At 41.3% G+C, this 15,844-nt stretch overlaps 1 protein-coding gene across 1 annotated transcript in view; it reads right to left on the bottom strand.

The window, feature by feature from the left end:
- mgat5 (alpha-1,6-mannosylglycoprotein 6-beta-N-acetylglucosaminyltransferase) overlaps positions 1–15,844 on the bottom strand; it is a 65,677-nt gene that overhangs the window by 28,986 nt on the left and 20,847 nt on the right. Inside the window, exons 4-9 of the mRNA XM_019868490.1 lie at positions 12,833–12,922; positions 11,602–11,673; positions 10,037–10,198; positions 9,105–9,274; positions 8,869–9,003; positions 3,590–3,723 (exon numbers count right to left, since the gene is read on the bottom strand). Of these exons, the coding sequence (XP_019724049.1) occupies positions 3,590–3,723; positions 8,869–9,003; positions 9,105–9,274; positions 10,037–10,198; positions 11,602–11,673; positions 12,833–12,922 (763 nt within the window). The remainder of the gene's footprint in view (positions 1–3,589; positions 3,724–8,868; positions 9,004–9,104; positions 9,275–10,036; positions 10,199–11,601; positions 11,674–12,832; positions 12,923–15,844) is intronic.

Here is a 15,844-nt window from a genome sequence, read left to right as displayed (position 1 = left end):
ATTTGCCAAATCTACCAAGAAATACATTTGCCACGTGCAAGTGAAAATCTGTGAATGCACAACACCAATGAATAATACATTTATATTAAACATTATTTAGCAGTATTGTAAATCAACATTTGGCAAATGTACAAAGTTTCAGCAGATAAGGACTGGGAATGATTGGCTGTGTTATTATTAGCTGAGTTTTCATGTTTTGTTGGTTCATTGCAAAATACTGCAGGTATGCAAATGAAAAACAACTTGCAATGGGGGTTGAATAATTTTCAGGGCAACTGTAGTCATTCATGTTCTGTATTCACTGGTTGTCACTTACAAATTTGCTTTCTGTTAATGAATGTCTACGAGTGGCATAATCTAATCGTCGGAGGCCGTGTCAGCCTGAGAAATCTCACAGCCAAGGCTTCAAAGATAACACAAACTAGTGCTATGTTCAGCTTCACTGGAATTATTCAATACACAATACCCCCCCACCCCTACACACATGAACCATTTTTTTAAGATGATGAAGGGAAAGGGAAAAGTAATCTGATTTGATGTTGGACAGTGAAGTTGAAGTATGTTGTAAACTAAATGCATTCCCACCGAAGGAGTTTAGGAAACAACTTGGATTAAATCAAGATGTACAAGTATTCAACAAAATAAATAAATCAGTACAGTAATAAATGTTATTTTTTAGCAGGCCATATATATATATCTCCATCTCCATCCATCCATCTTCTACCGCTTATCCGGGGTCGGGTCACGGGGGCAGCAGTTTTAGCAGGGAAGCCCAGACTTCCCTCTCCCCAGCCACTTCTTCCAGCTCTCCCCGGGGGATCCTGAGGCGTTCCCAGGCCAGCTGGGTGACATAGTCTCTCCAGCATGTCCTGGGTTGTCCCCGGGGTCTCCTCCCGGAGGCATTCTAATCAGATGCCCGAGCCACCTCATCTGGCTCCTGTCGATGTGGAGGAGAAGCGGCTCGACTCTGAGCCCATCCCAAAGGACCGAGCTTCTCACCTTATCTCTAAGGGAGCGCCTGGACGCCCTGCGGAGAAAACTCATTGCGGCCGCTTGTGTCCGGGATCTCGTTCTTTCGGTCACGACCCATAGCTCATGACCATAGATGAGGGTTGGAATGTAGATCGACCGGTAAATTGAGAGTTTCGCCCTTTGGCTCAGCTCCTTCTTTACCACGACAGACTGATACAAAGTCCGCATCACAGCAGATGCTCCACCTGTCGATCTCTCGCTCCCTCCTGCCCTCACTTGTGAACAAGACCCCAAGATACTTAAACACCTCCCCTTGGGGCAAGTAAACGCCTCCACTTGGGGCAAGATCTCCTCCCCGGCCCAGAGAGGGCACTACACGTTTTTCCGACTGAGGACCATTGTTTCAGATTTGGAGGTGGTGATTTTCATCCCAACCGCTTCACACTCGGCTGCAAAACCTGTCCACGTTGTGAAATGATCTTTGTCCTTCAGTAGGGCTGGTCGATTTATCATGATTATTTAGATATCTTGACATGAAGCATTCAAGCAATATAAAAAAATAAGATGCGGGCAACAGGAAGAGGGGCAAACAGAAAGATGGGAAAAATGCCAAATATACGCACACACAGACACACACACACACACACACACACACAGACACACAGAGACACACACACACACACACACACACACACACACCACAGGCACAAATGCACCACGCACGCACGCACGCACGGACAAGACTGAAAAGCAGCAGACACCCAGCATCCATTAACGCCTGAAATTCATGCGCATTTTGTGCTTTTTTTATTTATTGCTGAATTTGTTAATGTTGTTGACTGGCAGTGAGTTATAACTGAAAAAGTTGCACTTTCGACATCATTTTGAATGAATATTTTGCTTAGTTTTCACTGCAACCATAGTAGTATCGTTATCATGTCATTGGAGATACTGTATCTGTCAGGAATACCCAGATATTGAATTTTGTCCGCCCGTCCCTACTTTGTAGTTGGACTACTAAAGGTGCATGCAAGCACAGCCACCTTATCTATATCTATATTTATATTGCACTTAATTGAACTGTGTACAGCTCTCTCTGAAACATTTATTTTTGTGCATGCAAACACTTTGTTCTTCTTCTTCTACCCCCCAATTTTGCTGCTGTAGACTGGAAATTTCCCCAGTGTGGGACAAATAAAGGATATTTTAAGTGTCCTACCCGTGTTGAGAATAGTTGTTTAACTAAGACTTGACCTTCGAGCCACACATTACAATGACCAAGAGCACTGCCAAACAAAGTCAGTCAATGACCTTGATAAAATCCTCAAGATTAAAATCAACGGAACTCTCAAGTAGAGCTGAAACGCATCCTCAAGTAATTTAAGTACCGGTACATTGATTAAAAAAAAATGCCTGAGGCATTTTTTTCTGCTTTGAATACCCGCTTATTTACATGGAGACTGTCAGGAGGAAGAAGTCAAGAAAACCACAACGACAATTGTTCATGCGACACATTACAGTGACACGCCACCAACGTGGTAAGAAGGCCAACTTCCAAATAAAAATTACTTTACTAAATAAAATATGGGCATCAATGGCTTGGCATGCTGTTATTTTGAAGTTGTTTCCGGCAGCGTGCCCCGGTGTAAAGGCAAACTTGACTCGTCTACCAGACTGTTTGGAGCGTTTATTGCCATCACAAATTGTTGCTACCGATGGGAACAACACAGTGTTGTCCTGAAATACTGATCAATTGCTAATTAAGGGTGCTAGTTGTCGCCGTTTAGTGCTAGCCGCTCCAGCCTCGCTAGCAGCGCTAGCCGCTGGCAGCGCAAAATGCAGGCAGCGCTCAACTTAATAGACCTAAATGACTCTGGACACTTTGATGCTGACAGCTTGACACATTTGCCGATCCTACTGACCACTTTTCAATAAACGAGGCTTATTCAAGTGTGTTGTTTTAGCTGGCAAAATTGCTACTGTGCTTCTGATGTCACTTCATCTCATTGACCGAGAGATTTATCCAAATTCAATGTTTCCACAGAGGAAAACATTGATATATGCACAATTTCAAATTAAATATAAAATACTGATTATCTAAAAAAAAAAAAAAAAAAAAAAAATGGCTGTTCATTAAGTTTTTGTCTTCTGTATCTTTAAATAAAAATCTGATTTTATTTATAGAATTTTCGTTAGGATATCCGAACACCAAAATGTTCAATAGCTGCAGCCATACTCTTGAAACTCCTCTAGAGAGCAATTTTTTTTTTAATTGTAAAAACAAAAAAGTTGTTTTAATTAAGATGGCACTCATAACACCAATTCAATCTGTGGCGCATGTGCCAAAAACTTGACCTAATTTTAAATGACTGAATAGTGAACCTGATGAGTAATTAAAGATCAACTAGGTAGGAAGGCTCGTGTCATTCTACATTCTGCCTCTGAAATGTCAGGCCCACTGTCTCAGCAAAAACGAAACAAACGTTCAGTGCACTTTTGTTCATTATGTACACTGTTTTTTTTCTGCATTCACACCAGCCTTCATTAAGCCATTTAGATGATTATCAAAAGCACTCGTGTTGAAGACTTTGGAGCATGTTGCTCTCTCTTGACTTACGAAACATGGTGTTAAACTGCTGAGGATTGAGATTCCACTTCCCCCAGGGTGTCTTGTGACCTTTGGACTGGGCATAATGGGCGTGATTGAACTCCGGTTCTGTTCCAAAGGAATCCAGCACCCTCAACATGCACCTGTGGTGTGACAAACAAGTTTTAGTGTGCAACCAAGGCAAAAGATATGCGACACCCAATTGTCTATGCCGCTTAACCTGTTCTGGGTTCTAGGGCTCCAAGAGGTGACCACACCTAGTAACATGGACAGGGCCATTGTGATTTGGACAGTGACTGAAAATGAGTCCGGGTCTGCTGTGGGAGAACTCCTGTATGTGAACCCCAACACTACAAATGGCTCAGGAAGGAGTGGGACAAAATATCCATCGACTCATCCATTTTATTCTACTTTTATTTTTCAGGGTTGAGCTGGGTCCTGTACAGAACAAGTGAAAATAAATACACTAAAAGGTAGAGATGCATGACATCACATTCACCGGCCCGATATCAACGAACCTGGATCAATAACAAAAGATGCTTCAAATACATCAACATTAGTCCCGTTACTGTCCCTTTAGGAGCGTCACAGGACACTAAGCTTCTGCCGCAAGACTTGGCAGGTAATCATTGCGCGGTGATCACAAGTGTGGGATTTTACTTGGGACTGTTTTATTTTATTCCAAACCAACGTTACTTTGCAGATGTGTTCACCAGAAGTCTACAATGCTGTTGCTACAAAACATGCAGTTTCACCATGGACGTATTGTGTTATAATGAACTCTGAGCCAAACAGACCCATGGGGGCGGTTATACGTTATGAACCGTCCAAGGCCTGCTCGAGCTTATATCTACAGTCTCTGCACCCATCCAGCGTTCGGGATATTTGCTTCAAGGACTATTTAAACACTATTCTTCAACACCAAAGTGTGCAGTAACTGACCTAGATTCTACCGTTGGCCTCAATGCAACGTGAGATTCCACTTAAGGTAAGTCATTTGAAACTAAAAGAACAACTATTCCCTAGTTAAAACAACACAGAAGCAATGCATCTGATGACTACATTAATAAAATTTCAAATAATGGAATGTCGATCTTTGTTCAACATTTTGGGCACTGTATGGTATAGCTATAGCACGAGATCAACAAGGGTGTACATAAGTGGTGTGCAGGTGCGTAAGGGCATGGCAAACATTAAATTGTCCACCAGATTCAAGCCTGTCACAGCACAACTGCGTACGAAGAAATGAGACTTTATTTATTTATTAACAGCAGTGAACGGGGCTTGAGGCGCATGTATAGTGGAAGCGAGAGCGAGCGTTGTGCTTCTTTTAAATACAACTGCTCCCCCCTTCAACCACACGAGCTGTGCCGTAGTTCACAGCAAGCGCTCCAGTGAGGGAGACCACTTTCAAGACAATTAAATCTCCAAGGTGGGCTGGTGCTGATCACATGTTCCATAATCAATGTTCATGTGGCCTGCTATGGTGGGGCTTTCATGTCATATGTAGCCTTCACAAAAATACATTAGTTAGTCCTGTGAAAGAAATTTCTCAGCTCTTAAAACTGATCAAAACATACACTAGAACAAGAATGCCAGGCAGCCTCTTGAGCAGTTTAAGAATAAAGTCAAACCTCGGTTTTCGAACATCTCTTCTCAACCAAATCGATTTTTGACCAGAAAATTCGAGATTTTTACGCCTCTGACTACGACCAAAAATCGGTTTTCAACCAAACTGAGCAAACCCGAATACGCCACTTGACTCCTCTCGGCTTCCTTACACGAGGAAGTGACGCTTCCTCGTGTAGCGTTCATTGTGAGCAGACGTGTTTGTTATGATTTATGCAAATCTGACTGTTTTTATGTTATTTCTGCATAGTGTATTAGCCCCTGATCATGGGCTAATAAAATAGTTTCGGATCGCGAACAAATCACTTTTCGAACAGCCTTCTGGAACGGATGATGGTCGAAAACTGAGGTATGACTATACTACATTTTGAGTCGAAGAGTGCCTAATCTCTTAGAAGGGAAAAAAATAAAAAATGTCAAACAATCTGCTTTCTTCATAGATATAGGAGACTTGTGCTAATGTAAAACATGCAAATTATAAAGATCTGTAAATGCTCACTTTGACATAGCACAGACCGTGACTTTCAAATTTCCTGTCCAGTATTCTATTTCTGTACGTCAAACCGTGTCTGTTGTCACATCGGTGGCTGCATTTTACAACTAAGCAACAACTCTCCAGATCCTTTAGACACAAAAGAAAATATCACGTTGCTGGGTCAGGAAAACAATGAGCACCAATCAGCAACACTGAACACACAACAAGAACAAAACACATTCCCATTTGTCCAAGCAGACGATCTTTGCAGGTGGTGAAGTGATACTGGGGGAATATTGTAAAATTTGGCTTTCAACAGATGTCACCACATCCTTCTAAATTGGCACTTTTTCAGGACCAAGATAAAGAATTTGACAACTGCCTTTTGTTTAATTTGACAAAATAAAAAGACTGTGCACACCAGGTCTGTGACGTACTTTCAATATGCTGGTGTGAGGCAAATTAGTTTCCTGTTAACTTCCTGCTCCATTCACAACAGTTGGAATAATGAATGGTCGAAAACACTTATGTGCTTCGACTACAAGAAGAATTTCAACTACATTTGTTGCACCATTGAATGTTTCGACATAAATAGCCAGGAAAAGAACTGAGTGAACAACATCTGGACCTTAGATTACGCTGGACTACGACAATGGGAGAGGATGTATTTTATGTTATCTGAGAGTGAAACAAAACCTGGTGACAAGCAGGAGGAACCAAGGGGCCATCAATGCCCCCTGATTGACTTCAGCTTTTTTGCTGTCAGTATGAGCTGATGAGTGCCACTTCAAACAAAACCAAACAGACCTTGCCGATAGTTCGCAATGGACCAAGTGGACAAAAAAATAGAATTTTTGCTTTGTGACGTATGTGCAGAAAATAGACCCGCTGTCTCCACTCCAGCCCGTCATAGGTAGATACTAAAATCTAAGTTTCAGTTGTTTTATATGAAGGGTACAAGTCACGAAAAGAGCTAGAGGGGAATGTAGTGGCTTGCTATTGGCTAGCCTGGAGTGTGAAGAAAAAAAGCAAGCGTTTATTGCCCACCCCCGCGTCAGACCAGTATTTTAAAAAGTACCGTGGCTAAAGTGTGCCTGAACCAGAAGAATAAAAGAAGACAGACACTGAAATTTGCAAGTTACCTACAAGTTTACACTTTCAAACAACTCTATTTGTTCAACAAATGTTGCAAATGGCTCTGACATTGCCAAACACAAATTCCACCTTGCATTTGTGACCAAGTTCTGTGCGCTTTGCTTACAGACAAATTTTTGGAAATGGGCACTTGAAAAAGAAATGCCTTGAGTTGGTCAAGTCAAAAATGTTCTTAACGGCAACCTTTTGGAAGCTGAGAGCTGCTTCTTGACTGATTAATGTGAAGGACGAGCAATTTGTTACATACTTCTGAAATAATACATTTGCTCAAATGAACTTCAATATTAAGATTGTAATATTGTTAATTTAGGATAGTCATTTACGTTTCAAGATTTCTCATCATAATTCGGAAACAGATGAATATGCAAAACATTATTTGATATAAATCTTTGCCAATGTTGACATTTTCAAATGACCGGTTCTACAACAATCCAAGGAAAAGTCCCATCAGTGGTGGGCTCTTTTTACAACAGGTCCGCGCCTACTCATGTTGTCCTTGGGGTCTACTTGGTGCCCATAGGGTGACCTCTGCTTTCAAATCATATATGCGATGCACCCGCACTACTCTAAACACGATATTCTCATTCATATTTTCTTTACGGAATGAATTAAGCATATTATTGTAAGAACATTTTTTACTTGACTTCCACTTTAATTAGTGGACAGGCACTCCAACAATTCATTAATTACTGTAATGACAAACAATTTAAAAAGCTAATTTTGCATTCGTCCTGTGAAATAAAAATAAGAATCAAACTCTGCAAAACATTAAATTGCAGCTTCAAAGCCAGGACAAAAATAGCACATAAAAAGAAGCACGCAGTTCGGCAGGAGCCACTTAGTCCCAATACAGTACCGGTACCTCGTCATTCGACAAACAATATGAATTTTGGTTACACATTTCAGTGCCACTCAATAATTTGCCTTCTGAGCTGTAGTAAGACACATGATGCTATCAAAGGTTGGTGCTTGCAATGTGGAGGTAGGTCTGAATTATCTTGATCAAATGGCAAGTTCTGTGACTTGCAAGAAATGTAAGAAAATGTCTGCACTTTGACAGGCAGTGAAGCGAGCGGGCGTGTGGGCAGTCAAAAGAAAAGAGAACCAAAGTTCAGAGAACCGGTATTTATAGCTGAGCCGAGCAGCATACTTGTGTGAAGATCGGCAGAGACACGCGCAGGTGTACGGCGAGTGAAATCAAAACAGAGGCACTTGGAAACATGGCCATTCATACACAAGTAGTGGGGCGGGCCAATATACTTGTCGGTCACGGCTGCCCGCGGATGGACAGTGATAAGAGCATCATGTGGTGAGTGACTTAAGCTCTAGACCTAAACTCAGGGTCAGGCACTAAATTGAAGTCAGGAGAGGTGTTAAATTTTGCCCGGAAAAGCATGATTATGTTTCTCACCAATGATTGCTGACTCTGTTGCTGAATCAGTATCAGAAAGAGAATCATCTTTTTGGCATAAATATGTTAAAAGTACCCAAGGAAGTTACCAACAGTAGTTTGAGCAACTCTCACAAAATGAACATTGAGGACATAACACAGTTATGATACAGTCAGTACATGATAAGAATTCAGATTCTGATTTGAAACTGGTTGCACATTTTTCACATATTAATTCATATCACACAAAGTGGGTTACCCTTCCCACGTTGTGGGCATCATTTTAATGTTAGCACTTGCACTGAGGTTTTTGATTGTAACCATTTGTCATGTAAAATTATTATTTATTTTACAGTATTAGACCCTGAGTCGTATTTTTCCTCTTGGCAATGAAACTTCGTGTCTGTTTTGTTTTTTTTCTGTTTTGTTTTGGGGGGGTTTTCTGGTTCAGGTACCCTTTAGCCACCGGGTACCTTTTAACCCCTTAAGGGACAGCAGTGACTAGAGTGGACAGTTTATCATGTTATCAGGTTACAGGGTGCATGAAAGGGTAAAAAATACTGGTCTGACACGGGGTGAGGAGTTGACAACGAAAAATTAACCCTTTGTTCTATCAATGCAGAATAAAAAAGTACTTACTGATAGTGGACCCATGAAGGACCAAGTGTTTTCTTAAACTGGGTGAGGCCCACAATATCAATGTATATGAGCTCAACAACCTTGTCACCCTGGGTGGGGCAACTGGACTTATTCCCCATCACTCGCCGCATGATCCTGGAGAGAAGATTGCAGTCATTTTCCAGGAACTGTGGGTCACTTTCTCTAACAGAAGAATACAATCAATTTTGTCCATATGTGTACTTTTATGTACTTACTCTTTGAGCTCGGCCAGGGAGGCAGAGATCCGGACATCGTGACCAAGCAGGTAAAGCGTGGTAATGAGATCACTCCACTGGACCAACTCACCCAACGGGCCGCCGCTGAAGGCATTTTCTGCTATTTTGAAGCCTGACTCCTTCGTCAGCAGACCCAAGTGCACCAGGACCTGATAGAGGTGACAAAAACGTACAATGTCAGGTTGGCACTGGGTCATGAAAACCTCTGAGCAAATGTGGCTGAACAGTATAAATGCGGGCATACGGCAGAGACATTGGATCCCAAATGATATCAAAAGCATCAGGGAAGATGTTTTGGCATAGCTTGATGGCCGGACAGTTTGGACGAACTCCCCTGCCTGCTGCAGGCACTGCCTTCCTCCATTCAAAGAGTCATAGTACACATAGGAAGAAATGATACTGCAAAACGTTGGCCATCTTTTCGAGCCTTATTTATGGCGACTACACTAGGACAAAATACATAGATGATGCCTGTAAAATCTGTGGACCACAGTCCATATGCAATGCTGTACTTTCCTGTTGTTTTTTTTCCAGTAGACAGATACAAAGGGCAAAACCAGAGTTTAAACAACAATGCAGCTGTTTTTAAAAATGAATTACATAAAATTAACACATTGCACATCATTTCAAATAAGAGCTTATCATATTTTTAAATGTAAATATTCATAGTGAATATTGCCCTGAAGCATAATTTGGGGGAAAAAACGTGAATTGAATCAAAATTCCAATTTCTGTCAGGAAAATCACAATTTAATCTTTTCCTGAAAGGTTTCAGACCAACATAGCCCTCAGAACCAATGTCAATTCTTTGAACAGATGGCTACACCAATATAATAATTTGCAAAACTGAAAGCCCAACCCGCCCCCACCATTGCCCCACCCCCCCACCAGCAGATTGGACCAGTAGTTACCTTCTTTCTCCTCCGTTTGGTCAGGTTCTGCTTGGCGGCCAATGATCGAATTGCATGGACCCATGGCTCAGCCATGCGTTTGATCCTCAGCATCATCCAGCGGAACTCCTCCCGTTGAGACATCACACGGTATAACTCCTCAAAACTGGTCCGGATCTCCGCCTAAACACATGCGAAACAATGTTGTCCCAAAAAATGTGAACACATATCCATGTATATTATAAGTGAGGTGCAGACTTCATTGAAAAGGCTTGACATTACATACTGTAAAGAAAGGTGACAAAAAGTAAAGACATAAATGCATTTTATGACAGCAATACATTAGGACTTTCTCTGATTCCTGAGGAATATAAAACAACTAGCAAATGAGGTAGCGGGTTGACAGACAGAGTAAAAGATAGGAAGAGGATTGGTACACACAGATTATGGAGCCATTGTAAGATGCTAATGTGGCTAGAACAAGGTTGAAATAGTACTCGTCATACAAAGAATCATCTTTGAACCGTGATGAGCTAACCATGTGCGGCCCACATGGTTAGCTCATTGATTGGTGAAAAAAAAAATTGCACACGTTCATGTGAAGACAACATGATCAGTCCACATTCGAGTGTGACATGGGAAGGAATTTTCATTCCCATCTAGGGGTAGGTAATGATAAAATTTTAATCGATACTACGACTCTTAACCTTATTGCCTTAACGGTATTCTAACCAGTCCTTTTTTTGCTTCGAAAAACACAGAAACAAAAATATTAGAACTCATATTGCTGTTTTTTTTTTGTTTTTTTTTAATGAATGTCCTTGTCTTGCAACTATAATGAGATCGGTGTAAAATACATACATAAATATATAAATAATAATTTAAATAAAAAGAAATGATTTGTTAAACATTATATTAACAATTGTTTAGTGTAAAAGAAAACTCATGGAGAGTGCCAAGGCCAGAACATGCAGTTGGGCTGCAAAAAGCAACCTCTGTATGATGAGATGCACATTTTCTGTTTGTTTGTTAAGCTCGCTTGTGTTTCCCCTTGACATTTAAATGATTGATTGCACTTGCGACAATGTGCATTAGGCAGCAACGTTGTGACATCTTCCCCCCATCACTCTCCGGGCACAACCACTCAAACCAAGAATAGCCAAACTTTTATGTTAGTATACCAGTTGCATTCAATGTAAATGGATAACCATGCCTTGATTGAAACGCTCAGCTGCTTCGTAACAACTAACCCGATGTCAATGATGCCAGCTCGTGCTGTGTGAGTGTAAATTATTAAAGCCCCACTCCTCTGAGACTTGAGAGCCACTGACTTTGTGGCCTATGATCCCAAGTTGGTGATGTGGTGACGGAGCAGCTTCGAAGCCCGAGTAGGTGGGGCTGAAACAGACGGCGCTCTACACAACTACTCTTCCCATGGAGTGATGAACATTGAGACTTTTAGAGGTACTTTTGTACCCCTTTTCACCTTCATGCAAGTTATTAGTTTTTGATATGAAAAGCGCTAGGTGACCATACGAAGAGAGCTAAAGAAAATTCTACACAAAAGATAATTCAATGTGCCATACCTGCCCTCTCCTATCCATGTCTTCATTCAAGCGCTTTGTCCGCCAAGGCAGATGGGGACACCAGTTCTCCACCTAACAAAAAATATGATGGAGATAACTTGGTGCTGAAGGTAAAAGTCCTCAAAAGTGCAACACTCACAAAAACACCAACATAATCATTCGTCGCTGACATCCATCACAAAATCCTGTCCTCCTTCCAATAACTAAGTGAATGTGACAGTCTTCTACCATGTAATATACATGAAAATAATTACACAAACACACGCACACACACACACACACACACACACACACACACACACACACACACACACACACACACACACACACACACACACACACAGGCACGCACGCACTAATCCGCTCATCCTCACGAAGGTCGCGGGCATACCGGAGCCTATCCCAGCTGACTTCGAGGAGTAGGCAGGATGCATCCTGAACTGGTCACCAGCAAATCACAGGGCACAAATAGACGAACAACCATTCACACTCACAATTACACAGAGGAACAATCTAATGCAGTGGTGTCAAACTCATTTTTGTCGCGGGCCACATTGTAGTTACGGTTTCCCTTGGAGGGCCGTTATGAATTTTGGCAAAATGTTTAATACCCTCCACATATTATATACACAGCGAACAACAAATTGATGAATAACTAGTTTTAAAATCAGAAATCAAGAATAATGACTGTTATTGTGGATTACATATGACAATTTGAAATTTTGGTTCAGACTTTAGCAAGCATCATGGAACTTGACATGCTTGATTTGCTTTCGCAGGCCACATAAATTGATGTGGCGGGCAAAATCTGGCCCCAGGGCCTTGACTTTGACACCTGTGATCTAGTGTGTTCAATTAACTTATAATGCATGTTTTTTGAAATGAGGGGAGTAACCGCAGTACCCGGAAAAAACCCAAACAGGCATGGGGAGAACATGCAAATTCCACACAGGAAGTCCAGAGTCCGGATTCGAACCAATGACCACTGCACTCTGAGTCGGATGTGCTAACCAGTCACCCACCGTGGCGCCCAACAAAAAAGCAAAACAAATAAAAACCAACATCTGATCAGAGAGTGTTTGTATCTGGAGGATTGAATGAAAGGCAAACATGCACAGATTGTAAAAAAAAAAAAAAAAAAAAAAATCAAAGCATGATTTGTGGTCATTAACTCAGTTCAAAAACCTTCCTCCTGTGACATTTCTGTCATCGTTGCGATGTATGCACTCACCTCACTGAGGTAAATGAAGAAGGAACAGGTGGATCCATCGACACCATAATTGGTATAGCAGGAGTCTGAGCGCCACATTTCCTTCATCCACTAAAGTAAGGAATTGAATAGAAAAATAGAGTGAAAACATTTTGTTGACTTGTATGAATCTTATACAAACTTAAAGGGGAAATCAAGTAATTTTTTTTTCCTTCAATATGTTCTATCTCACTAGTCTAACAATGATATTCTGGCAAAATTGCATTTGTGCAATAAGAATTAAATGGAATAATTCATTATGAGCTGCACCATTTTGGAAGAAAACATCATCAATCAGAGACCCAAACTGGTGAAATAACCAGAGGTGGGCATTTTGTCAGACCATTACTGCTTCTGTCAGTATTTCACGCAGACCCACATGGGTCTAGTCCTTCCCTCGGTGGCAATCGCAATTTCATGTCACGCAAGTGGACACGCAGCTAAATAAAGAAAATAAAAATACATTAAAAAAAACAGTGTGCTGATTGGTGAAATAAAAACTATATGGGACACGTCAATGATGTCTGTGGGACTGAAAGTTAAACAACACTTATTTTTTGTCTGCATGTCAGGTGTGCGGCACCGGCATGTGACATCATACCGGTAAGACCGTTCTCGACACCGTTTGGCTCTGGCCGCCGACTAGACATAGTGTGTCAGTCTGAAATAATAGCTCACTGACAATAGACTAGACTGACGATACCCACCGCTGCAAACATCGTCACAATTACCGTAGCTCGGGAGTATGTGTTCAATAAAGTGAGTAAAAACAATAACAAAAAAAAACACACTTAAGTCAATGTGATGAATTTAAAATTGAACACTTGCAACAGTGTCAAGCTGTCAGCAGGAAAGCTAACTGTGCAGATTTGTTTTCACTCATTAAGCTGTCTTTGGAAGGCAGTCCGTCAGTTGTGGCGAGTCTACTGAGCACTTGCAAATCGCAGACGCTGGCTGAGTAGTCGTGTTCCCCGGCCGAGTCCCGTGGGTGAATGGCCATGGCAGTTGGTTGTTAGCCACTCGCCGCACACGCTGGTGACTGATGACAAAGGCTGTCGGGAGTCAGCGCGTCTGCCATCAGCTGGCTAACTAATGCTGACGTTTGAATGTAGCTCAATTGTGAGGCGACAGATGTGTCACAGACGTAGTGGCTCGCACACACAATCCCAATGCGGGGGCAAAGTATTTAAAAAGTGACTAAAAAGGTAATTATTGGAATTACACATAGCATTTCAACTCATGCTACATTTGCTAACTGCAAGGATACTAACTGATGAGCAAAAGTGGTATCAGTAACCCTTGTGCTGCAATTTCTACGATGTTTGTAACACATGGTTTACCCCATATGTTACAATTTCTACAATTTTTGTAGATTTTTGCGTATTGTCATCTTTAAATCAAAGACACAGCATAAAAAGTGTGTGATATGAAATATTCCAATTCATGTTTTATTTATATAGATTTATATTTATGTTTTGGTCATAGCACAATACCGCTTTTATTGTCCATAGAGGGCAAAAATACAAAGAAAAAAATAAGAACTATATGTGTATGTATAGCACTGATGCCACTGAACATGTCGAGTGGTTGAAAGTGAAATAAATATTCAGGAATAATACTTTTACAATTTTTGTAAAATTGTATGTTGCGTGATATAAACTTATTTAGATCGACTGCAGCACATGTTAAACACATTCGTTATCTCAAGTTATTTTGGGAGAATAGACAGTCCACCCTCCCACATCAACTGGTGCAGCACATTTTGCCCACCCGCGTAGTCTGGTTCTGTGTGTGGTGTGCAATACAAAGCATGCTGTGAATCCGAGTGTCTTGAATTTCCCCTTTGAGTTCAACATTCAAAAGTGAAGGTGGAATGCAGTATGGTTTGGAATATGAAGTTATCATTCCTACAGATATTTCACTTTTTATAATTCGTACAACAGTGAAATTCACACGTCAATAACATTGTTTTGTGTGTGGACTTAATTTACCTTCAACTTGCCCTCACAGTGAGGAAATCCATCCAAAGAGGGCAGCTCACACTTCTCCTGGGCTCCATTAAGAAGATCTGATGAGAATAGAGATGGAAAGTGAGAGAAAATCAATAAGGTCAAGGGGATTGGCTACAAATCGTTTTATTTTCCAATGAGCATCACATTTCAGGCCTGGACAAAGAACAAAAACCCAGTCGTGGTACATTCTTAGTATCTGTGGAAGCTAATATGGCAGCTGGATAAACACTCATGGCTTAAAAGGAGGTTTTGATTCAAGAACATCTTTTTAATGACCTTCAGAGGTGTGAATACCACCGCTGATCTTTACATGGAGTGACAATATTGAAAGGAGCCTTCCATTGCTCCAAAAGCCTCACAACATCTTTTACACTGAATACAAACAAATAAGCCCCATGTGTTTTTGATGATGGAAATTACTGTACCAGTGATGGGCGACTCCTGAGCTCTTCTGCCTCACAGTGCAGAGGCAGTGGGTTCAAATCTGGCCCCAGCCTTCCTGTATGGCATTTGCATGTTTACTCTGTGCCCTGCTTGGGTTTTCTCCGGGTACTCTGGTTCCCTCCCACATATCAAAAACATGCTCTGAATTGTCCCAAGGTGTGATTATGACAGGCCTGAGGATTTCACGGTAACGATAGTTTCCGGTAGCGTGTCGTTTCCGTGGGATCATTTTTACGGTACCGAAAAATCGTTTCCCATAAAAATCACCGCACACTAGTTCACTGTACGTGATAGAATCTCTCCTGTGTGATCAATGCGATTTCACTGTGCTTGTATGTGTGTTTGTGGCGTGGTGAGTGTTTTTCTTCAATTCTACTTTTGTTTTGCTTGGGACGGCGGAACAGGAAACATTATGTGCGCATGCGAGTTGCTATTTTGGTCCGCATGCCGAGAAAGCACCTGGATGATGGATAGAGATGATGGCGAAAAAAAAAAAGAGATGTATTAGTTACTACATTTAAGAAATGGGAATGCCAGT

Source organism: Hippocampus comes, unplaced genomic scaffold, assembly GCF_001891065.2.
Source record: "Hippocampus comes isolate QL1 unplaced genomic scaffold, H_comes_QL1_v1.1 scaffold41, whole genome shotgun sequence".
Lineage (NCBI taxonomy): Eukaryota > Metazoa > Chordata > Actinopteri > Syngnathiformes > Syngnathidae > Hippocampus > Hippocampus comes.
Note: the sequence above shows the minus strand (reverse complement) of the source record. Positions and strands in the feature narration are given on the sequence as shown.